This window comes from Falco punctatus, assembly GCF_963210335.1.
Source record: "Falco punctatus genome assembly, chromosome: 11".
NCBI classification, from domain to species: Eukaryota; Metazoa; Chordata; class Aves; order Falconiformes; family Falconidae; genus Falco; species Falco punctatus.
This window is the reverse complement of record NC_137591.1, coordinates 28,131,692-28,155,757: the sequence shown is the minus strand read 5'-3', so window position 1 is coordinate 28,155,757 and position 24,066 is coordinate 28,131,692. Positions and strand designations below refer to the sequence as shown.

The 24,066-nt window shown below is 54.9% G+C and overlaps 1 protein-coding gene across 2 annotated transcripts; it reads right to left on the bottom strand.

Moving 5' to 3' along the window:
- Positions 1-1,339: 1,339 nt before the first annotated feature.
- UCK2 (uridine-cytidine kinase 2) lies at positions 1,340-23,653 on the bottom strand. Of its 2 annotated transcripts, none has more exons than XM_080407448.1 (7): positions 23,340-23,653; positions 13,088-13,247; positions 12,053-12,149; positions 11,058-11,200; positions 6,034-6,131; positions 3,969-4,017; positions 1,340-3,416 (listed from the first exon to the last, which is right to left on the bottom strand). In XM_080407448.1, the coding sequence occupies exons 1-7, from the start codon at positions 23,646-23,648 to the stop codon at positions 3,277-3,279; spliced, it is 996 nt and encodes a 331-aa protein (XP_080263574.1). In that variant the 5' UTR covers positions 23,649-23,653; the 3' UTR covers positions 1,340-3,276. The 2 variants fall into 2 exon arrangements, with proteins under 2 accessions (XP_080263574.1, XP_080263575.1); XM_080407449.1 differs by lacking the exon at positions 23,340-23,653 and adding an exon at positions 22,599-23,046.
- Between the last annotated feature and the right edge of the window lie 413 nt (positions 23,654-24,066).

Genomic DNA, 24,066 nt, shown 5'->3' with positions numbered 1-24,066 from the left:
CTGGCATTTATATGCCTTAAGAAGATCCCCCTTAGCCTTCTCTTCTCCAGTTTGAGCAGTCAGAGCTGTCTCAGCCTTTCCTCATAGGAGAGATGCTCCATTCCCTTCGTTATCTTCATGATCTTTTACTGCACATCCACCAGCAGCTCCATCTCTGTGTTTTACTGGGGAACCCAGAACTGGACACAGTATTCAAGTGTGACCTCACCTGAGCAGAAGGGATGGATCACCAACCTCGGCATGCTGGCAACTCTCCCCCTAATGTAGTCCAGGATTCCTGTAGCTCTCTTTGCTGCAAGGGCACATTGCTGGCTCATGGTTAACCAGGACCCTCACGGCCTTTTCTGCAAAGCTGCTTTCCAGATGGGTGGCCCCCAACACGTATTGGTGCATGGCAGTGTTCTTCCCCAAGCACAGGACCTTGCCTTTCCCTTTGTTGAACATCAAAAGGTTTCTGTCAGCCCTTTCCTCCAGCCTGTCAAGGTCCCTCTGGATGGCAGCAAGGACCCTCTGGTGTCCCAGCTACGGCTCACAATTTTGTGTCATCAGCAGACTCCCTGAGTGTACACTTTGGCCCATTGTCCAGATCTTTAATGAAGATGTTGAAGAGATTTGGACCTAGCATTGACCCCTGGGCTACACCACTATTTACTGGTCTTCAACCAGATTTCATACTACTGATCACCATGCTCCTGGCCCAGCCATTCAGCTAGTTTTCAATCTATCTCACTGTCCGCTCATCCAGCCCATACACAACAGCTTTGCTATGAGGATTTTAGGGGAGACCGTATCAAAAGCCCGACAGAAGTCAAGGTAGACAATAAGCACTGCTCTTCCCTCATCTACCAAGCCAATCATTTCATCATAGAGGGTTATCAGAGTCTTTAAGCATGACTTCCCCTTTGTGAACCCACACTGACATAAAGTGATTTACCCCTTTGCTAAAAGCAGCCTCACCCTTGCCCGATACCCCACTAGTGCTAATGCCACCATGGCTGTAAGGTCTTCTGATGAAGTTCACTTGACTGACGGCTGTTCAAGAGATTTACTAGGAAGGGCTGAACTTGTCCATCTCTCTGCTGTCCTGAGAGCACAGAGGTGTTTCACAAAAGCACCCCAAGCCACGTGTGCACCAGGACTTGCTGAGACCTAGCTCACCAGCCAAAAACCAGAGCCACTGCCTTCAGCACCTCCTTCTTCGCTAAAGCAGTTTGTGCCTGGAGCTTTGCTTCAGGTCTGGCTTTGATTTGCAGAACTAAGACAATGATGGCCAAGTCTGCTTCCTCACTGGGACCACAGCCAGCAACATGCACCAAACAGGAGACAAGTAACACCAGCATCCATTTGTTCTGTCTTTATTTACAGGGCAGAGGAGGCCAGTATTTAATCTTGAGAGCTGTCTTGGCTGCTTAAGCCCTGAGAAGCCTCACCAGTTCTGCAGGTCTTTAGTTCCTCTTACCTGTGGCTGTACCTAGAATTAGCCAGTGCCAGCCCTTTGATTATGGCAACGCCGACATGCCTCAGGGAGTGTCTGCAGACAAGGAGGGGGATGAAGGGTTGCCATGTGCCCCCATCACAGATCAAGAGGGAATTTCCCCCAGCAGCACTCATTGGAGGCAGTGCTTCCTTTCTTGTTCTCTTTGTTAAAAATCAAAGCTTTTCTCGGCTCACACAAGGCTGTGTTGTGTGTCTATGGTTTATAAGCTTTTAACCATGCAGAGCAAAACCAATGCTCTGGGAAGACTGAAAATCATCAGAGTGCGAGGCTAACAGTCCGTGCTCCAGGCTTTGTGGAATGCCTGTGAAACTTTGTTTTCAGTGGGGTGAGGCAGTCCCAGCAGCATGGGCTAAAGGGTCTTTCCTGCTTACCATCCCACCACATCCCCTTCCCTGGCTCCCACCAAGCCCCTGTCCCAGCCCAGCCGCCCCACCTTGCTCTCCAGGCATCCCCAGACCTGCAGTACAACCCCACCAGGCTCTCCTGGAATGTGGGTGTTGGCAGCACTTCTACGTTAGGGAAGACTAATTCTCACCCCCTGGCCAAGGGAGGGCACACTGGGGGCGACATACTGCAGGGACAGCAGGACACCGGCCAGGCAAGATCATGCTCTGAAAAAGCAGGGCAGAGGACTCCTGGGCTTCCAGTTTCATGCTACTCACAGCTGGGACCTGTGGATGTCCGATATGGGGATGCTAGGCAGCCCAGAAACTGCTACACATGCTGCCCCCCTCCTCAGACAGGCTGCTCAGCAGCTGCCTTTCATCTATTGCCCCTTTCTTTCAGAAGAGACTGGTTCTCCATTAACCATACCTTACAGACCCAAAATCACCCCTCCAAGAGCAAAACTGTTCCAAACGAGGAATGACAGGCACACCTCTGACATTCTGCAAGCCAGTTGCCAGGCTTAGGGTTGACCCAGGGCTCTCAGCTTGGAGTCGCACCACACATGTGGCCACTGAGCTCCAAAGATATCCATGCACCTCCTCACCCAAGCTGGGCAGTGAGACTGCTAAAGATGCGAGCTGCCACATTTATATGATCACATACCCAGCATCACCCACCAGGTCCTTGCTGGAGGGTGTGACAGCAGATTCACACCTGTGGTGGGAAGGGGCAGCACACACCGAAAGGGATGCTGGTTGAGGGACTGAGACCTGGAAGTGCAGAGACAGTCAGGGGGGTATTACACATCATTATCTCAGCTCCCAGTGGCGTCGTGTGGTGCCTGCCAGTCAAAACCAGGCTGCTCGGACCTGAACAGCAATGGCAGGAGGAGGCAACCCCAGCCCAGTCACAAAATCCATGCCACATTCCACCGCAGCCTGTCCCTTCCCCGGGATGGAGGCCACTGCGATACCAAAGCACCTGCTGAACCTCTTCCTTCCTTACCGCCTTTGAGCTGAAGATCCTGACACCTCCTGGGACCCTCTTCCCAGCCCCCTCCCAGCAACACTGAGCCTGGCAAATACCTTACGGCAAGTAATTTTACATTATTCTGCATTTACACAAAAATAGAGCAATTCTATATTTATAGAGATTTATAGCCGGTTCTGTGCTGGAGGAGTTATTGAGCAAGGCCAGGAGCTGTGGGCGGTCCAGGCTCCCGAGCAGCCGGCTGCTTCTCATTCGGCATTTTCAACATACAAAATTAAAGGCATTCATCTCCGTCTGGTTTCTTAAATAGATAAGGGGGGAATGAACGGACAGTATGTACAGGGGGGCGGTGCTGGGGCCTGCGTGCCCTCTGCCCCCAGCCTCACACCTGCTGCTTGGGGTCAGTGAGGCCGGCTGCTGGACTCTGAGGGCTGCCGCTGGCGGGGAGGAGTGTAGCCGTTCAGGTAGCCGTTGCTCTGGCGTTTGCTGAGTCCTCCATTAAGAATGTCCTGGATGTGCTGCACAATCAGGTTTATGGCCACTGTGAGCAAAAGGGAGGGAAAGACACGGAGGAGAGCTTGCATTAGGATTACTGCAAATAAAGCAGAGCCAAGCCAGAGATGATGGCCCTGCTGTCTCCCCTGCTCCTATCCACCACCACTCCACCACCACCCCCATCACACGGTGGGGAGCTGCAACCCTGTGGGGAGGAGCTGTCCCACTGGGACTTCATCCCTCCTGCCCCAGCTGAGCCTGGTGCTCAAGCCAGTATGGTCAGGCTGATTCCAGCCAGGTGGAGACCTGGCTGTCCCAGTCACACCTCTAGCCTTGGAGAAGCACATTTTCCTTTGTGTGGGATGAACCAGGAGTTTGCCTGGAGGCACTGCACATAGGCCGGCTTCCAGGCTTGATCAGAGGAGCACGAACTCCCAGTCACTAATGCTCCAGGCAGGAGCCAAGGGGATCTCAGCGCATGTGTGGTAACAGCACTCTCTCTGTGGCAGGTCCTGCTACGTCCTACCTAACTCCGCTGCAACAGCAACAACCCAAAGCCAGTTGCCAGGGCGTAACAACATGGTCTGGGTTCACTCACCTTCATTATCTGCTCCTCGGGGAATGATCACGTCAGCATACTTCTTGGTCTGGGAGGAGAGAGAATACTGCGTTACAGGGCAAGTGGAGAGCCACCAGGCTGGGGCACTGTCCTTGCTTCCCAGAGCAGGTCCTCCCCTGCTCCTTACCAAACCCAAACCCACTGGAAGGTACACCATTGCTGATAATACATTTTGGATGCTCTTACTTGTCTTCTGCTCTGTATTTCAAGGGCCATGCTTTGTGCCTTGACTCCATTTCCACAAGCTCATGCAGATTTCCATTAAGAGGCACCCTAACAAAACCCGAAATTCAAAACCCTCATGATTGCAAGATTCCAGCAGCTGATGCTTTTGGGAACAACCTCCCCACTGAATCCAGCCAAACTTGGTACAAGAGCAAGAGCTGGCATGTCCTGTGTGGACATGTGGGGCACAGCCACGTGATCTGCTTCGGCTGTGGGGAGAATTTTCTATCAGCATCACTTGCAAAAAAGATCTGATTCAGGACACCAGTCCTGACCTATTTTCATTTGCAGGTGCCAGTCTGTTTCCTCTCCTATTTGCGTCAGCTTTTACAGCTGATCAGCTTCCTGACAGCCAAGCTCTACCACCAGTAAACAAGGCAGCCCGATGGGCAAAGGGTGTCATCTGACATCCCCAGGTGTTTCCAGCCATATCAAAAATCACCAGGACATGCTAGACCTTTTCAGTGCTGGACCACCTGGCCCAGAGCTGGTTTAGGAGTCGAGTAACAGCAACAGTGGGTGCTAAGCCTGCTCGACATCCGCATGCAATTGCTCTGCAGCTGAGCGCACCACCAGGTTGGAAATGGGAGCAGACCCCTGCAAAGCTGCTGGGTATGGTCAAAGCAGTTGTGTACTACCCTCCTTGTTTCACATTTTGTCCTCCTACAGACCCTTCAACAGAAGACACTGATGCAGCATCTCCTGCCTTGCAAAGCAGAGGATTTACCTTGCTGGGCACTTGCAAGGAGGGGAGCCACCATGCTGGACCTGCCTCTCAGGAAAAGCCTTTCTGGGATTACACTGAAATTGGACCTTGGTCCCCACAGCCACAGCTGAGTGAAACAGAGGAAAGGGTGCTGCCCAGGAGCCAGGAAAAGTTCTTGGACAGAAAGAATCAGCCCCTCTCATGGGAAAGGGCAGAGCTGGCCACATAGGCACAGAGCTGCTCCTGAGCCTGGAGGCACGGGTTCAATTCCTGCCTGTGGTGCTGGCCAGCAGTTCCCAGGTTGCAGGACCTGCTGGCTCAGTTCCTCCAGAATAAGAAGAAATTCCTCATGTTACTAGTACATCTACTTGAAAAACCTTGAGAAACAAGGCACCGGCTCCTCTCCACAAAAGCCAGGAGGGGTGTGCAAATGTGCTATTGCACCTGCAAGTTCTGCAGGACTGCTGTGGTCTGCCACACACGCAGTCCCCATCTGCCAGGGAGCCCTGCCTCTGTTATCAGCTCCCAAAGCAGCTTCCTTTATCCAGGCAGCCCTTGCAACCCTGGCCCCCAGCAAGGTCTGTCTGCTCTGCACCCTGGCCTCTCACCAGCCACAAAATGCCACCTGCAAGGCCACATCCCTCAGGATGGAGTGAAGGAAGAAGCTCCCCCGCTCTCCCAAGCATCCAGCCAGCAAGAAGCCAGCAGCGCTGCAGGGCGAGAAGGGCAGGCAGGACAGCCCAAATGTGGAGGCAAACACAGCGGATGCTGCCTGGGGAGAGGGATCTCCCCTTCCCCGGCCAGATCCCTCCTGGGCTGGCATCTGCTGAGCTGCTGGTGTTGGTTTGTCAGCCCCTGTACAGAGAGGGGTTTCTCTTGCCATGTCAGCCTTCCTATAGCTGGGGGTTATCTCACCAGGAAAGCAGTGGCTGTATAAATAGTCCCTATCTCAGCCAGCATTGGCACCCCCGTTTTTGCCAATGCCTGCAGTGAGGAAGCAAGGTGAGGCAGGCTGACCTGAGCTCTGGGGCACAAAATGCTCCTGCCTGAGGAGCTGGGCAGGGTGTGAGGCATTTTTAGCAGATTCCTGTGAGTGTTGCTCCCCTTACTTACTGGCAAACAGAACTCCTCAAAGGCAGGCTTGACGAAGGTGATGTACTGAGATAAGATCTGCTCGAGGTCCCTGCCTCGCTCACTGATGTCTCGTAGCACTGTAGGGAAGATGCAAGGCACAGTCACGAGCCGAGACATGAATTGCTCCACCTCCCTTCCCTTCAGTACAGCCTCTGGCCAGCCACCCGGGTATTTTGCCCAAGGTCTTAGTTCCTGGAAGCTGCTGCCCACATGTGTCCCAGCACACCCCAGCCCAGGTACATGCTTATAACCCAATTCCAAGCTTTCCTGGGAGCCAAGGGCTGGCTAACCTGACCCAAGGCTTTTCTTGGCCTCCCTCTCTTCTCAGCTCTGCAAGCACATTCCAGCTGTAACCAGTGCCACCCTGGTCCTGACTGTTCCCAGCCTCAGCCCTCACATCCCTTCTGTCACTCTGCCCTGCCCTTGGCCTAAGGATGGGGCATTCTCCCAGTCATCCGAGAGCTGAAGTGCGCAAAGAATAGAAAAACAGTGGGGGTCACCTACACACACCATCCCGACACAGGTTAACTCAGGTCTGCAGCGGTGAGGAGAGTAAAACTCACCCACCTACCCAGCCCTGCCAGGCTCCTTGTGCTGTCCCCAGCTGAGCGGGGTGGGAAGGCAAAGCAGGATCCCACAGCCAGAGGCTGAGAGGGCGCTTGGAGGAGATCAGCTCTGGAGGAAGCCAGGAGGCAGGAGAACAAGCCGGCCTCCTGCTTGTTCTGCCGTTCGGGCCTTACGCCTTGTTTGCATGAGGTATTTGGGCCACTGCCATCTCCGGTCTGATGCCACTTCAGTGTGGATGAGTGCCTCAGTTCAGCAGGAATTCAATCCACGGGTAAGAGCCAGAACAGCCCTGTGGCCGAACAGACAGCTCTTGGCTCTCCCCAAGGGGCTGGCTGGCTTCTCCCCAGCCTGCTAGCGCCTGGCACTCGGCTCCGTGAGCCTGCTCCACATGCCAAGGAGAGCCAAGCCATGGCACTGCCAGCCTGCGTGACCTGCTCGGCAGCCGCTGCCCGTGTGCTTGCCGGGCCAGGACAGTGCTGTTCTCCCAGTGCTGGTTTGGCACCGTCCCCACGGCTGCGTTTGCCCGCGGCCAGCAGCTTTGCAGCGTGCCTTTTCACAGCCCGGCGCAGGGGAGGTGATGGGGGGAAGCAAGGGCTGACAGCAGGATGCGTGCCAGCTCCCTGCCTGCTCCACGAACAGCTCAGCCCAGCCCAGGCTGCTCCAGCCAGCTCCTTGCCTTCTCCAGAGAATGGGAGCAAGCCCCAGCTCAAACAATACAGAAAAACAGGCGAGGAAAATAAAACAGAGACACTTTTGTTTCCCGGGTCCCACACCCTGTTTGTTGGCTGCTCTGAGGCAGGGAAGGAGCACAGCGAGGGCGTATTTACAACACACCCGGCCCAGGACGGCGTGCGGGAGGCGTGCAGGCTGCACAGGGCGAGTGCCCAGGCTGCAGAGGCTGGTCCTGGCAGGACAAATATCTCCCCTGCCCGCTCCCAGGGCAGACCACAGCAGCGCAACCGCCCCCCACACATAAGTCAAGCACCTGCTGTCTTGTACCCAGCCCTAAAGCAACGGGTCCCAGCAAGCCCAGCCAAGACCACGCACCCTATCTGGAAATACCATCCTCTGCTTCCAGGGCAGGCAAATGTCCCAAGGACAGGTCGTCACCTTTCCAGAGCCAGCACGCAGACATCACTCCGATCAGGCCCAAAGCATGCACGTGACACCTGGCTTTAGCTTTGTTTTATGGAAGCTGGCCAAGGACACAGCAGTGAGGGACTTCAGCCTGAGTCAGCTCTGCATGGATCAGGCTAAGGCACCTGACAGACCTTGCCCCTCACGCTCAGGTAGCAGCGTTTTCTTGGGAGAGGTGCCGAGATGGGGACAGCACAAGCTGCAGGCACTGAACCCCCACACTGCTGACTGAGCTGTCAGCCACACTTCCAGGCACCCCATCTCCTGCCGCCACCCAGCTGAAAAGCCCCTTGCTGCAACTCTTCAGGACTTTTGGCAGAGCAAGATGACTCGGGGCCACATCCCAGTGCAAGATCCTGACTTTTGCTACAAGCTGCCTCCAGCTACGTTCCAGGGATGTGATGATATCTTCAGCACCCCACACAGGCTCTCCATTTGCAGAAACACCAGGCAGACATATAGTAAACAGGTTTGCTGCCGCAGTGTCCTACCAACCGCCGCCAGCAGGTCAGGAGACTGCCAAATGGTTGGTCCCCTACCAGGAGACCGATGATTTGCCCTAACTGGGAGACACCAGCACCTCAACCAGCCTAGCTGCCCCTTTGCAAGGTTGTAGCGATTGATGGTGGGTGGGAGAAACACCCCAAGAATGGCCTGGGCCCATGTGGCCCAGAACTCCATCCAACAGCTGGAGCACAACAGGGTTCACATCTGTATTGTGGTTGGCAGCTGGATGGTCTTGGTTCTCAGTCAATGGGATCTCAGCCAGTTCTCCAGCCCTGAGCTCAACACTTCTGCACCAAGTCTAAAGCGACGGAACCACACGCTCGCAGTAGGATTGCGATGCACGCACGGTCATGTGGCACGGCAAATGCACAAGGCAACACCTTGCCTTCAGACAATTGATACAGGGCACTGCCAAAAATGTTGTAATTTGAGTTGCACGTTATGGGAATCACTATGACAGGAACCCCTTGTTGCTAGCCAGGCTAGGGGCAAGGGGAGGATTGCATTGTGACGTTAAGCCCTACGGTCTGGTCCAAAGGGACCAGGGGTGGAGATTGTAATACAAATACCTTAAAATTGTTGTAACCTGGGATTTGAGTTGCATGTTATAGGAAGTGCTATAGCAGGAACCACCCAAACCAGTGGGGGGTGAGCCTTACAAGAAGCAGTGCGAGTGCAGCAGTGACCCGGCCTGAGCTGGCTTTGGTGCCCAGTAACTCCACACAACACACCACCTCTCCTGTCCTGAGTGACCACCGTAACAAATGGAGCCCAAAGTCACGGGCCGAATGAACTCAGTGGATAGATTACAGACATTATACAGGGATGGTCCATAAACTAGCAGAATGATACCAGCATATGATATCAAAGGATGGGAACGGGGTGGTGGTTAATGAGGATGTATTGGATATGTGGGACCTGAGCATGATGTAAGTGGTGTGGAATAAGGGGTGGAGAATGTGCTGGTGTTGGCTGGGATAGAGTTGATTTTCTTCACAGTAGCTAATATGGCTATGTTTTGGATTTGTGCTGAGAACAGTGTTGATAACACTGGGATGTTTTCGTTACTGCTGAGCAATGCTTACACAGCGCCAAGGACTTTTCTGCCTCCCATTCCACTTACCAGCAAGCGGGCTGGGGGGGGGGGGGGGCACAGCCAGGAAGCTGACCCCCCCTGCCAAAGGGCTGGCCCATGCCGTATGGCGTCATGCTCAGCATATAAAGCTGGGGGAAGGAGGAGGAAGGGGGATGCTCGGAGCGATGCTGTCTGCCTGCCCATGCCCCTATCCCACGTGCTGGAGCCCTGCTCCCCTGGGGGTGGCTGAGCCCCTGCCTGCCATGGGCAGCGGTGAGTGAACTCCTGGGTTTGCTTTGCTTGTGCACACAGCTTTCGCTGTACCTGCTAAACTGTCCTTGTCTCAACTCATGAGTTTTCTCACTTTTTTCCTTCCAATCCTCTTCCCCATCCCATTGCGGGGGCATGAGCGAGCAGCTGCGTGGGGCTGAGCTGCTGGCGGGGGTTAAACCACCACAGTGTGCTACCCCGTGCCTGGGTGCGAACCCAAGCTCCTGCACAGCACAGTCTGCTTAAGGGATAAGGTTCACATTGTGGGATCTTGCAAATGCATAACTGTGATTTGCTAATATGTTTCCCTGCAATGACTGTGCTGTCATCTCCCTGGATGAGTCAGGCAAGAACAGTGGGCAGGGTCTGCGTAAAAAGGAGCTTTTAATCAGCACTGATGACATCCCAACAGCCAAGCAGGCTGTGTATCTGTCTGACAGCAGGAGGGCAGGCAAGACCAGTTCCTTCATGGAGTGAAACAGTCCCATGCACACAAGCAGTCCCAGGCTGATGCACTGAGACAGGCTCATCAAAGCAGAGGTTTGGATGGGACCTCTCCTCTAAGTCATCTTCTGCGGACACCCTGCGGAGCCTGTCGGAGCCAGGCAGGGGTAGGGACAGTTCAGAGAGAACTGAATTCTGCCCCAAGAGTCCTCAGATGTGCTACATCAATGACCCCACTGACTAAAGGCTGCTTTTAAATGAACATTACCTTAAGCCATGCAGACCCTAGAGAGCTGGAGTCCCTCCTAGGTCAGCTGGCAACCCACAGACAAGCCAGCTGGACAAGAGGAGTCCTAGAGAGGGATGCTCTGGTTTCTAGGGCTCTTGGCCCCTAAAGCCATCACCCCAGTGCCAAGTTCCACAAAGATGCTCCACGCTGCACTGGCTGTGCTTGCACAGACCAAGATGTACAACCAGACTCCTTATGTGCATCATCCATGATGGACACCCTCACATCCAAATGCCATCCTCAAAGCATATCTCTACCCCAGGTCCTGAACAGATCTATCAGGCACCACCTTCTGATTGAACTATTGACATGTTTTGCCTCACCCGTTGCACACTTCCCTGCTGGTACCTGCTGACCAGCAGTAGCTGCCATTCAGCTGATGGCACAGGACTGGTGCCACAGGGCCATGTGAGGACACAGCGCGCTCAGTAGTCACACCGCTACATGCATTGAAGAAGGAATTCCAGACCAGACAGCAAAAACCCCACTGGATCCTAACAGACATGAAGCAAGGTGTTTTCCACTGCTATAAGCTGCCCTATGCAACATTCTCCGCTGGGGAGGAAAAGGTCCCTGGCTCTTTGCTAGAAGTAGCACAGCTTTGTGCCAATTCCAGTTCTGCTCTGGTCACCATCACCTGCCTTTGCAACCAGCTGCTCAGATCAGTTAAGTGACAGTCCTGCCCCTGCTGCAGAAGCCATGTCCGGGCCTCACCTCTGCGGGACAGCCGGGTGTCTGCATCTGTGTCCACAAAGAGCTTCATGCGAAAGAGATCCCGCACCTCCTGGCTGTAGAAGGCCAGGATGCCTTCGAAGAGCACCACGTCGGCAGGGTAGACTGTCACCGTCTCCTCTTTCCTAGGGGAAGGAAGGAGAGTCAAAATATGCTGGGGGGGGAAAGAAACAAGCCAAGAGAGGTGGGGGGAAGCAGCAGTGCTCCTAGGCACTGCTTCAACCCTGGGACATCGCTGCTGCACCAGGGGAACAACCAAGGAGAGCGCAGACCTACCCCACCGCGGTGAAGGGAATCCAAGGCATACGTACGCTTCCTAGAAGGACAAACGGCAGAGCAGGAAGCAGACCAGCCCTTCTCCCCCCACCTCGGTCAACTGCTGCTTGCAAGTGTTATGTGCCAAACCAGAAAGCCCAGAAAGCCTATGCATGGGGCTTGACCCACGGGAACCTGCAAGGGCCAGCTCTGCCCCCCTGGGAACCAGGCAGTGCTCCCCTGACACCACAGCGCTTGTGTGGGAAATGCAGCAGGGTCACGCCATCCACAACCAACACAGGCATGCAAAAACAAGCTGAACACATGCAAAGGAAGAGTTACAGGAACAAGAACTATCATTCTCTTCCTTTCCTGGCAGTGCTGGGCTGTTTGAGCCTGGAAAATTTGTTAAAGCTGCAAACAGAGTTTACGGGGAGACAAAGTGTGGGTGAGGGTAGAAAGGGGGGCCATAACCCCCCTCCACGACGCCTGTATGATGCTGCATGCCACTGCATGGCAGCACAGCTTTCCAGACCCTCAGACTGCGCCTGGATCTGCCCTGGATCCTCTAACCAAGGGGTCTGGAGTAGATAGGGCTGAAACTTTCAGTTGGCACATTAGGCGCCTAAGAGTGGGCAGGAGCGGTGGGGCAATGGTTTGGGCTGCGTGCTGCACTGCAGGGCGTTAGCAGAGGCACAGCAAGGCAGGAGTGGCTGTTAGACCTGGAGTGGGAGACAAAGTCATAGACAGGAATCTGGACCGTTTTCCCTTCCGTGATCTCTTTGAGTGTTTTCACGATCAGCTCGTTGTCAAAGGCATCTGAGGAGAGAGGAAACGTTACCCGAGGCAGCTTTGCAACCTCTCCCACCCACCAGATGCTGAGCGTAGCCTTGCCAGAGCCACTGGCACCCTGCACCGGGGACAGGCAGATGCACAGACTTAGGAGGAGAGCCCTGCACGTCCCCATGGGTGTAGCAAGGCCCAGCTCTCCCGCAGTCCCCAGGGCTTCACTGCTTAGCACCAGCCTGGGATCTGGCCCACAGAGATCAATACTGCCCTTGTACGGTGGCACTGACAGCGCGGGCTCAGGAAGGCATCTCCAGGGCTCCAGCCCTCGGAGAGACTGGAGCAGTGTTTCAGCCTCAAATCGACAGACAGACAGGGCTCTGTTTGCTCAGTGCTCTCTGCCTCTGGCCATTGTCCTTGCAGGGACGAAGGGACAGCGGCTCTGGAATTTCCCCACCAAGTGCGGACACAGTTCAAAAAGCCCCTGTTGTAGTAACAGGGCACGGCCCCCTCAGTGAAGGGCTTTGCAGAGCAGCTGCGCAAGACTGTTCCCTCCTTGAAGGAGGGACAAGGAGCTGCTGGCTCCAGGGGACTGTGCCAGGCCAGACTGCCCTGGTCGTGACCCAGCTGCACCAAAAAGGTTTTCAAACCAGGGGATGCTTTTGCAGAGAAGAGGAGCATCTTAATAAGTCTGAAGGTTCACAGCCTGCCCTTTCTCATCCCAAACACTCCACCCCAGGGGTAGTTTCTTCCCAAGAGAGACAGAGGTTGTACTGCAGGGGACACAGACAGCCCCCAGACACCCTGGCAGGGATGCACCTGGCTCCACAAGAGCTTAACTAAGCCACCCACTCCAGCAGCACGCAGAGTCCCAGTGTCTACACGAGGCTCTTTGCTGCTGGAGTAAGGGGTCCTGCTCCAGCCCTCACCCCCCAGCACGAGGCAGAGCCCTGGTGCCCTTCTCCATTCACCTGGGTGGTCAAAATTGAACTGGCCTTTGAGCGCTTTGGATTTCTGTTCTGAGGTGAGGACCCGGTAGAAGCTGTCTTGGCTCACGATCACCACCTGCTTCTGGCGGTAGTCCACCTCATTCTGGCCCAGCAGCTGGACGATCTTGGAGCACACTGAGGACTGGGAAAGGAACAGCAAAGGAGACAAGTCAGCGGTAAGCGGTGTCTGAGCCACACAGGGAGTATGTCCCCTGGTAAGTCATTCCCAGGTCCATGGGGCACTGCTTGCTGGACCTCCAACTGAGAGTTCATGGTCCCCTCAAAGGCACAGCCCAAAGCCACTGAGGGAAAAGTGCTCCAGAGGCATCACCGTGGAGCCCTTTGATGTGAAAGCAGCACCAAGCTTGCTCCCTGCCTCCCTCTCCCCCACCCCTATGGCCTGCCCACAACTCCTCTTTAGGGCACAAATGGCAGCAGGAAACCAGTTGGTTGCTCCTGGGTTCAGCTGCACCCCCAGGGCCCCTGGAGCCAGCTCCAGGCTGGCCAGCAGCTCCCCAGGGAGCAGAGCTGCATGTGGCACCAGGGCTGAGCATCCCCGCTGGGTGGCAGCCTCAGTGTCTCGGTTCCTTCAGCGCTGGTCCAGCCCAGAACCCCCAGCACAGCACGGGTAAGGAGGGAGAGAGTACTCAGAGAGGGAGACCCAGGTTGTTTTCATGCCCTAAACAAAGCCCAGGATGAAAAGGCACCGGGAGGAGAGCCCTTGGACTTTATCAGGGATCTCTGCCACAGCTGCCAGGGCTGGGAGGAGCAGCCACAAGCATATCCTGGTGCCTCTTGGCACAGGGAGGCTAAGGGCACTGCGGAGCCACTGGCTGAAGAGCCACGTGGCTCCGGCTGCTGGTGCAAGATCCCCATGAGCACTGCTGGCACAGGGACCGGCACCTCGCACTCCAAACGGAACGAGCTGAGTGCCGGTGGCCAGCATTGACTCTGCTGGCACCACAGCGGGCACTGGCTGTAAAGCTGAGGGCCACGCCAGACCCCTCCATCACGATACAAGTCAGAGCACAGCCTGGGGGACAAATCCCAAGCCTGCTTCAGTCCCTTCTCCCAAGTCATATGAGTCCTTGGCCACCGTGCAACGCAGCAGTGTTAACTGCATCAGTAACTGGCAGGCAGCACGCCTGCCCTGGCCAGCAAGAGCCAAGGTCAGGCTGGCAGAAAAATGCTCTGCTGCCTGCGGGAGCCCTGTGCATCAGCCCCACGGCACCCACCGTCCAGGAGGGAGCGGGTGCTCCTGATGCCAAACCTAGCTGCTTCACCTCACGCGAATTGTGCTTGCTGCAGATGCCCAGCTGAGCTGCTCCTGGCCTCAGTCACCACAAATACTCTCTGCTGAGTCCTCCGCTTTGCAAAGAGAGGCGTGCTTGTCCCAGCCTGCCTCCCCAGCCTGCTGGTGGCTCCTTCCATGCTCTCACCTCCCCACTGGCTCAACCATCTGCTCCATACCTGGCTGGCAACCTCCAGATGCAGTGCTGAAGACATCGGTAAGAGGGAACAGGGAGGGGAACGCATGCCTGGCAGAGGAGGTCACCTCAGCAGGCAGAGGGCAAGACTGTTTGCCTGAGAAGCTGGAAGATTTGACGGCATTCCTGTCCCTAGAGGCCATCTCTTTCCCTCCAGGCCAGGCTGACCTGACTTGGCTGTGACCGCTGCGCTGTGAGTCAGCCCCAGCCTGGCTGGAGAGCCTCCGCACACAGCACTGCTGCAGAGCGAACCGGCTCGGGCTGCCCAACAGCAGTTCTTGTGGCCCTGGGCACAAGTCTGGGTTTGGGCACAGCGATGGGGTCTCCCTGAGCACCCCACCTTCTTCTCCCGCCTCTCACAGCTGGCAAGTTGTGCTTCCCGAGCAATGTCGGCAGCCCTGCCCTGCAGCGTGCTGCTGCCACCCACAACAAAGCACTCCAAGTCGGCACCAGCCACTCGCCCTTCAGCACGCGCAGACATGAAGCCAGAGCCCATCCTTCATTTCCTCTGTTTTCCCACTCCCCTCATCCTTTTCCAGCCTGCATCATCCCTATTGCTTATCCAGCTGTATCCCATAGGTTTCGCAAAAACAGGGTGTGCTCAGCGCCGCTTCTCCTCCCTGCTCTCTCCTCCGGACTCTGCTGCCTTCCTGTGCTGCCAGTGCAGCGAGATGCAGCGCAGCAGGGTTCAGCCTTTGCCACAGCTGCTGAGGATACCACACCTCCCAGCCCTTTGCAGTTCGGAATAAACCACCATCCAGCACAGCCACCCAGATGGATTGCCAGCCTGTAGATCAGCAGGCTCCATACAGATCTGCACCAAGAACCACTCTCCCCAGCCTGGGGGAGGGAGCAGGGCTCCTTTACTTTGGATCAGTGAAAGCAACACACCAGTTGCACTCATACCCTCCCCTCAGACCTCAGCATGTGGGTGGACAATTAAATCCTTTGAGGGCATCACACCGTTCCTGCCAGTCTTTCTCCTGCCTTATGCACACTAATCTCGGGTCTACTGATCCTGGAATGTGGAGAAAAAGAGTCCCCCGTCAGGTCTGAAAATCACCCTCCTGTTCCGTGTCCCACAACTCAAGACACCCAACGGTGAGAAAAAAAACAAGGAGAAAATGGTCCTCACCAGCTAGAGACAGAAACATGTTTTTCCACGGGGCCCAGGACAAGGATCAGACCATGTCTTGGCTGCATCTACCATCTGATGCTCTGGGGTGGTAACTGCCTATTGCAAAAACATCCAGGCAGAATGCTACGGACCCTTCCCTTTTCTCTGGTGGACTTTGGAGAGCTATTGGCAGCGGGGGAGAAAGATGAACACATGGACATCCTGCCCTCGGGACCGAGCTCAGGTTCAGCATACCGTGTTGCCCGGGATGTCACCTCTGGGGAAGAGGCACTCGTGTCACCTTCATTCCACAGAAAGTGTGGGCCAGGGCACTGCTCATGTTATACATGCGTATATATGTGCAGCGTAAGGAACAGCGAGAGACATGGCATGTTTCTCCAACCCGAGGGCTGCATTCAGCTCGCCTTAGTGGGGCGGCAAACCCTGGCAAGCTCTAAGTGAAAAAAGTTTTTCCTTTCCTCACGATCATTTGTGATGGAAACAAGAATGGTTCTTGAGGGACATGCCCCGATGCCAGTCTGAATACCTCCTACAGCTGAACAGGTAGTTTTTCCCCTTGGTTGATAAACACCCTATGTTAAGGAGGAAGAAAAACCAGAAACACAGAGATTACAAATTCCCCTACACAGCGGGAACAGAAACCCCCAGCCTCAGGACGCACCCCTCCAAATGAATGATGCATGTCTACCGCTTAAAACCCCCTTCTCCCAAACCAGCACAGTAACAGGTACACGTGACTGAATCAGAAGTGCAAAAAAATCCACTACTACCTGGAAAGGAGAGCAGTCAGGCTCTGAGGAGGCCTGATGACGCTCAGCAAGACCATGACCAAAGCATGACTGAAAAGTACCATGCCAGGGTGCAAGCAGCATGGGTGCACAGTAACCCGGGGGACACATGATGCTGACACATGCGCTCAGCATGCACCTGAAGGGACAACCTGGATCCTTCCTTTGCCAATTCCTGACTGCTTCTCCCAGGGAAGATGACAACAATTGTCTCTCGTCCGAGAAACCCAGGACAGCAGAGGATGATGAGAAAGATTATGACACTATAGATTAATCCCAATACAGAAACTCCTGGATTTGAGCCTCATCCTGAGCTCTGCCCTGTGTGACACACCTCATCTGCAGGAAGATGAGAGGCATGACAGGGCTCCTTGCTTCCGCTCAGCCCTTTCCCCAGATCTACGTAGCCTGTGCACACCTTGCCATGACCCAAAGCAAACACTGATGGCAATTCAGCATCCTGTTGCCGGGAGCACGCTGTGGCTTTCTCAAGCAAAAGCCTTCCCCTCCTCCAGAACTCATTTAAGACTAAATATAGACAGGACACAGCAGCCTCTGAGCCTCCATGGTTGCCAAGCAGACCTTTCCCATGTTAGCCATGCAAAACCAATACAGGACTTTCCAAGCACATAGGCAGGGAGCCCCAGCCTCTCTGCCATCGCTTGTTACTTTCCACACGCTCCAGGTTTGAGCAAACTGGCTGCAACCCACTGAGCTGCACTCCCCCAGACTTTGTGCTCAAGCTGCTCCCTGGGAAAGCTGTGCAAACCAACCCACACCACAGACAGACGGTTGAAAGGGAGGTATCTGCACATCGCAGTGCAAGAAGCGAGCTCAGAGATGTTATTCCTGAGCAGATGCAGCTGCAGCTCCCCTTGCAGGATTCCTCCTCTGAACCAAGCACACAAATAACCAGTGTTTAAGGAAGAAATACAGCTTTATTCTGCTGGGAAGGGAAGATGCAGAGGGCACCTGGGGAAGAACTCCAGAGTGTTTTTGCAAAACAAGAGGTGGTACACAGGGGAAGAAACTCAACAGATGGGTGTTCAGAGCCCTACCCCTGACATTTATTTGAAATATATTAATTACATTATATACTTAAGTCATATTCACTCATGGCATATAGACAGCTGCTCAGATACTCTTCAGGAGTTGACTAATTCCCCAATATTATTATGCAGATTATCCCACAATCCCTCTTGGGTAGCTCTGATCAGCCAGTGAATTACAGCTTCAGATGGGTATTAGAGAGAAAGCCAACGGACAGCGTTACAGCTAACACCGTGTGAAGGTAGCAGGCAGGACACAGTGGATGCCCCAGCCTTGCAGCGGCAGGATGGATGCTCCTGCCCCTGGCTGGTAAGGCCTGTCCTGGGCTAGGAGGAATCCATAAGCCTTGTGCACGTGCATATGCAAAAGTCCACTTGCTCAGAGCAGTCTCATCCCCAGGGAGCCTGGCACTGCAGGGGGGTTTCTACACCAAGCTGCTCACTAGGCTTCCGATACAGCAGCAGGGAGGACTTTCTATCCTCCCAAGGACTCTAGGCTAAACACCCAGCAAAAGTGACTCACACCTGATAAAGTGACTCCAGCCCTTAAGAAATCTGGAAGCTGCCAGTCCCCTCAGAGTGGGTACAGGGAGAAAGGCTGTGCCCGAGGCAAGATCCACCAGGAGAGGCACAGGCTGGGCTCCAGCATGGAAGGAAGGGAGGCACAGACCCTGCAGGCTGCTTGCCCTGAGCCAAGATGCTGCTCACCATGAGGACAGTCCTTCCCATCAGAGTAAGGCCTTGGCCCATGACAAACACTACATCCAGGAGCAAGGACAGGCTGTAGCAGCTACATCCCACCAGGGAGAGAAGCTCTGAGGTTATCTCTAGGGGCACCACTGCCATAACACCCGTCCTGTAGGATCTGGACATGAACGAGCTTGGTGGGGGCTGTCGATGGCTTTACATCTGCAGGAGCCTGGTTAGCATGTCCTCATCACATGCTTGCAGATAAAACAGTCCAGTTTTAGAATCTGACAGGATTTTCCTTAAGATCACATCAGGGACCACTGGGATGACTTCTTGCATTTCTCCGATAACCCCCATAGCATGGTTCCCTCTCCAGGCATCGCAGGCAACTTCTAGGCAATTGGGGCCCTGAAACCAGGAGCCACGGTAATGCTGCCCTTCTCTCCAGCTTATCTTCTGCAGCACACAAGTTAAGGATTTTGGTCTTTTCTCATAAGGTTATGTTAATTACACAGTATTAGGAAGTGCTTGGTGGACTGGGGTGACACAGAAGAGATACCAAATTGGGAAGGGTCCCAGAGCATCCATTAAATGTCTGCCTGCGACTGCAAAGGGCTAGTTCACGACCCACACAATCCTTTCCAGTCTTAATGGAGTACATCCGTATGGCAGCACTGGGACTGGAAACTTGCTATTCTCGTACCAAAAGCCTGGGCCTCCACCCAGAGCTTTCCCAGGCAGGTTCACCATTCCTGCCTTGCCCTTTGTGAGCCACAGGCTAACCAGTCTGGGACTGGGATAGCCAGGTTTCTGTTCACTCACCGTGGGACACCACACATGTGATCAGCAGTTCTAGGCTGGAGCATAAACAGCCACACACAAACACAGGATCTGGACACAGATTACGTGCAGGGAGGAAAACAAACTCCCTAACACAATCCCTCCCAATCCACCGGGTTTAGACGCGGGCTATTCTCTAGCCCCTGCTGCAAACTCCATAGCCTGGAGCTGGCTGAGCCCACGGGACTACGGTAAGCAGGCTCCATAATGAACCTGCACATACTCCATCAGTAACAGCAAAGGGCTGACCCATCAGAACGTCCTGTGTATCAGTCTGATCAGGCACAGAATGATGTTCTACTAGAAAGTTTGACTAGTCTCTAGCACACGTTGACACCAGCGTTTAACAAGTCAGACCGTGTGATGCAGGGCTCCTGCCAGCCATAGAGCAAACGTCACCAGGTGCCGAACCAACACAGGACTGCTGCAATCCCTGCTAGTCCCCCTCCCGTGGCTCCTCACTGGGTCACTGCTGGGTCTCCCCCAGGCTTCCCTGCCGGGCATCCAAGTGGTGACATAGCGGCAGTGACCCCCAGGCTGCTGTAGGGGACCTCAGCCCTTGCTAGGGTAGGGGACTGAGCTCTGCCATGCTCTCTCCTAGGCAGCCAGCTTGGCCTCAGACAGCGTTTTTGGTGTTTAAAGCAGAAGTACCTAATGGATTAGCAGTGAAGAATACATCGGGCTGAACACACTGCAATTTTGGCACTCTACACTCTGGAAACTCTCAGGCTGCATGTTCAAACAGACATTTCCAACTTTATGTGCTAACTCAAATTTCAAATGACGCAGCGCGCGGGCCACAGTGGCACCCACATTCAGCCCTCACCAGTCTGAGGGACAGGCAACCAACGAAAGTGTTCAGCCTTTTGTAAATCTATCTTTTCTTACAATCTCCTATAGGAAGGTAGCAATCAGCACCCTGCTTTGCAACACATGGGGACAAGCAATTAATGCTTCAGCCTGAGTTTGAAGAGCTCTCCCCACCCCTGCAACCACCCCAGCACCAGATGCTTCCACTGCTGCTGGGAGCGAGCCACCCCAGCACTGCCAGCAGAGCTGCTGCAAGGTCCCAGGAAGTAAGCTGAAGGGAGGACACATGAAGAGCTTAAGGGGGCATCCCAACGCCTTCCAGCTCATCTTAGTAGTCAGTTTGCTGAACTTTCCTCCAGCCCGCAGCCTGGCTGCCTGCCTTGCATGCTGCAGTTCTTGGTAGTCAGGAATCTCTTGCATGAGGGAAGAAGCAGTTAGCACAAAGACCATGGGTGTAAGAAGGAAACAAGAACTTCAGCAGAGCACTTGAAAGCATACAGGATGAAAGAAAATGCTACAACCAGCCTTGTGAATCCCTCTGAGGAAGTGAGGCAACTGCAGTCCTCTCCAGCTTTGGCACAGGAGGGGGTCTTAATGCCATGTCATCTCCTCCCCATCAGGAGACTGCAGCAAGCTTTGGCCAGGCTGCACAGTGCTTGGATTTCATGGGACAGTGGGAGAAATGCTGTCTCCCAGTAAGCTTTTATGAAAAGCCTGTCCCAGCTGAGCCGGCACAAAACAGCCACTGTGCAGCTGGCACTGCTCTTGCAGAGGCTGCAGCATCACAGCCTGCCCAGGACCTCTGTGGCTCCCCAGTTTTGCTCCAAGCGCAGTCCAGATTTCTTTGAAGAGCCAAAACCAGGAGAGCACTCAGGTTTCTATCTCCTATTTGAGTCCTGGAAGTTGCTCAAGCCTCTTTCGCTCACTAGGGAATAGCAGGCAGCTTTTGAATTTGAGTTCTCACCGATTTGCCTTTAAGAAATACCAGCCAAACACTCCCCGCTTTGGATGCCAGCTTCCCCAGGGCACCACGCGACAACAAGTTGCAGCAAGCTACAAACAGGATCCCTTCCTTCCACAGCCTGACTGTGCTGGTACATCGAGAGGGGATGGGGGTGGAGTGGGGCAGCTGTGGATCCTTTCTCCCCATCTTAGACTCAAAAGCAGCAGTGGTAGGAGCTGGGGGGGACTTGGAAGGCAAATGCCCTCTGTTATCTTCGGGCTGGTGTGCTGCCAAAGGGGTGTGTTACAACATCAACCCTCAATTGGTGTGAAGAAGAGTCAGATGGATTTGCCACTTTCCCAGTGGGAAAGATGCCTGCTTCACTTTCCCTCTAGGACTATTTTGGTTTTGCCCACAGCCAGCACACCAGCATGGCAGTCCCTAGGCTGGATTTTAGTTGCAGGCAAGCCCTTAGGTAGGCAAACCACACCGGCCTCACCACTGCTTTCCCCAAGTGTGCTGTGGCACCCAGCGTCTCCCAGCACAGGGTACACTCACTAGCCAGGTGGGGGACAGCCTCATGGCACCCCTGCCTTGCAGCTGCACCAAATGTGAATTTGAGGGTCTGGGTGCACAAGCCCTGGGTCCTTTTGCCTGTTACTTCTCCTCAAGCAAGCTTTTTTTTTTTTTTTTTGCCAGCATATTTCTTGCAGCCTTTTCCCACAAACTTTTTACTGATTTGTTGGATTCCCTTCAACAGGCAGCAGTGCACAGAGGTTTTTAAGTAGCCAGAAATCACTGTAAGAGGGAAATCAAAGCTGAGAGACAGGAAAAGCCAGTTAGTGCATCTCCCTTAGCTAGAAAGGACCATTTCCCCATTTTTTTTTCCTCTAGGCTGCTGCTAAGTATTTTAACTTTGAAATTGAGAACAACTGTGGCATATTGTGCCATAATCACTGCTTTTACCTTGTGGGCCAGAGATACAGCATTCAGAGACATAACAGTTCAGCAGCGCCAGACACGATGTTATTGGGACAGCTACAGAGGCAGACCCACGCATCAGAAAGACAAACCCAGCGCCTTTGAGTCACTGGGAGCTGTACTGCAGGAACAATCCAGCTCCGGTTCCCAGTGGAGGAGATTGCATCCTCTCACCATCCCTCCCCTGTTATATCTGGATTTTCCCCCCTTGCAGTAGCAAGAGCAGTCCAAGAATAAATAGGGTACTTTGAGACACATTCTCCAAACACTGTTATTATGGGCTGAGGTACAGCCGTTGTGTTATGCCATCCTTCAAGAGAAAAAGCACCCCCCCTCCAAACCTGAATCCACCCAGAGAAATAAGGCTCTGTGACAGCCCACATTCAGTTTCCTTAGCAAGAAATATTTCAGAGGTATTACTACTTCCAAACCTATTCACACTCTCTGAAATGCCTCTTAAAAATGCTGGTAGAATGTCTGTGCTGCCCTGGCTGATTAGCTGTGGATCTAGTTTTACTGCTTTTAAATAAATAAAAAAAAAAGTAATTCGTCTTTTTGTATTAGGATAGAAAGCAACATACGTTGGTTAAACACATGAAAAAAACACTGTATGAAATAACTAAAAAAAAAAAAAAAGGGGGAAAAAGCCGTAAGGTTGCCGGCTTGCCCTGCGCTGCAGTGTGGGTGTAGCAGCTCTCCCGAGAAAACCCGCATTAAGCCGGGCCGGAGCGGCTCCCCCGGCCCGCAGCCCCCCGCCCCGCTCCTACCTGCCGCTGCCAAGGACCATCCCCTCCCGGGCGCGGCAGGGAGGTCGTTCTGCCGCTGTGAGTCAGCATTTACCGCAGAATTTTCACTCCTGCTAGCCCAAAGTTGGCCAAAAAAAGGGCACCCCCATGCACGACCGACACCATTAAAAAAAAAAAAAAAAAAAAAAAAAGAAAAGAAAAAAAATTAAGCCACTGCCTCGCTGCGAGGAGCCCGTGGGGACACCGCCAGTGCGGGGTGCCCGGGGGAAGCGCTGGGAATGGCACCGAAGGCAGGGGGCGGTGGGGGGATGCCACCTGCATCCCCCCCTCCTCCGCAGCCCCCAACCCTGCTCGCTGTGCCCCGGCAGCCCCCCGCGCCCCTACGTCGCGGTGTCCAGGGGGCAGAGAGGGGGCGAAGCCTGCACAGACTCCCCCCTCCCCTCCACGTGTGCGCGGGGCTCCCGCAGCCGCCGCCCGGGCAGAGGCCTCGGCCGGCCCCGCTCTCTCCGCTGAGCCGCCCTTCCCCGGGCCGCGGTGTATAAGCCCCCGCTCAGCCCCGGAGAACCAACCCACCCCACCCCCGGTGCCGGGGCCGCTCCCGGGGCAGCGCACGTGGCGGAGCGGCCGCTCGGACCCGCCGCGCTGCCATGTGGCCGCCGCGCCCGGCGGGAGGAGGGAGAGGAGACCGGGGCGCTTCCCCCCCTCCCGCCGGCTCGCCGCACCGGGGCTCCCCCCGCAGCGCCGCCGCGCAGCCCCCCGCACCTTGCCGCTGGCCGTGCCGCCGCTGACCCCGATGAGGAAGGGCTCGCCGCCGCTGGGCTGCCCCTGCTCCTCCAGCCGCTGCTCGCTGTCCCCCGCCATCCTCCCCTGCCAGCAGCGCCGCCGCCTCGCCTCCTCCACCTTCGCTCGCCGTGCGGGGCTGGATTTATCTGATGAGTCAAGGGCCTTCCTCCCCGCCTGGTTCACATCCCCGGCGCTGCGGCTCCCTGCCAGGTGCCTGCCGCAGCTGCACATGCTCCGGCCCAGCCTGCCGGCGGCACGGCACGGCACGACACGGCACGGCGGCCACATGGCCCCACCGCACCTCACCGCCGCTCTCCCCCCAGCCCCGGGGACAAAGGCGATGCGGCCACCCCACACCCCACCAACCCTCACCCCCTCTCCCTTGCTTCGCCCCTCTGCCTGCTCACCATCAGCCTGCAGACACCACACTGAGGTGGTCCCCAGCAGGATGCCCCAATATACATCCCCCGCCTTGGCTTCTCCCACCCCCACCTTTAAAGCTTTTATTAACAACTCTAGGAATAAAAATGCTACTTATGTCTTTGGCTAAATGGGACCCATCTGGGAGGAGCCGCAAGCACTCCGGGGGCCAGGGTTCAAAGTCAAAATGCTCTGACAAAAGGGGAAAAGGCGCCGTAAAATGTAAAGTTTGGGTCCACATGGGCAGGTGTGAAGTCCTGTACTTGGGTAAGAGTAATCAGATGGG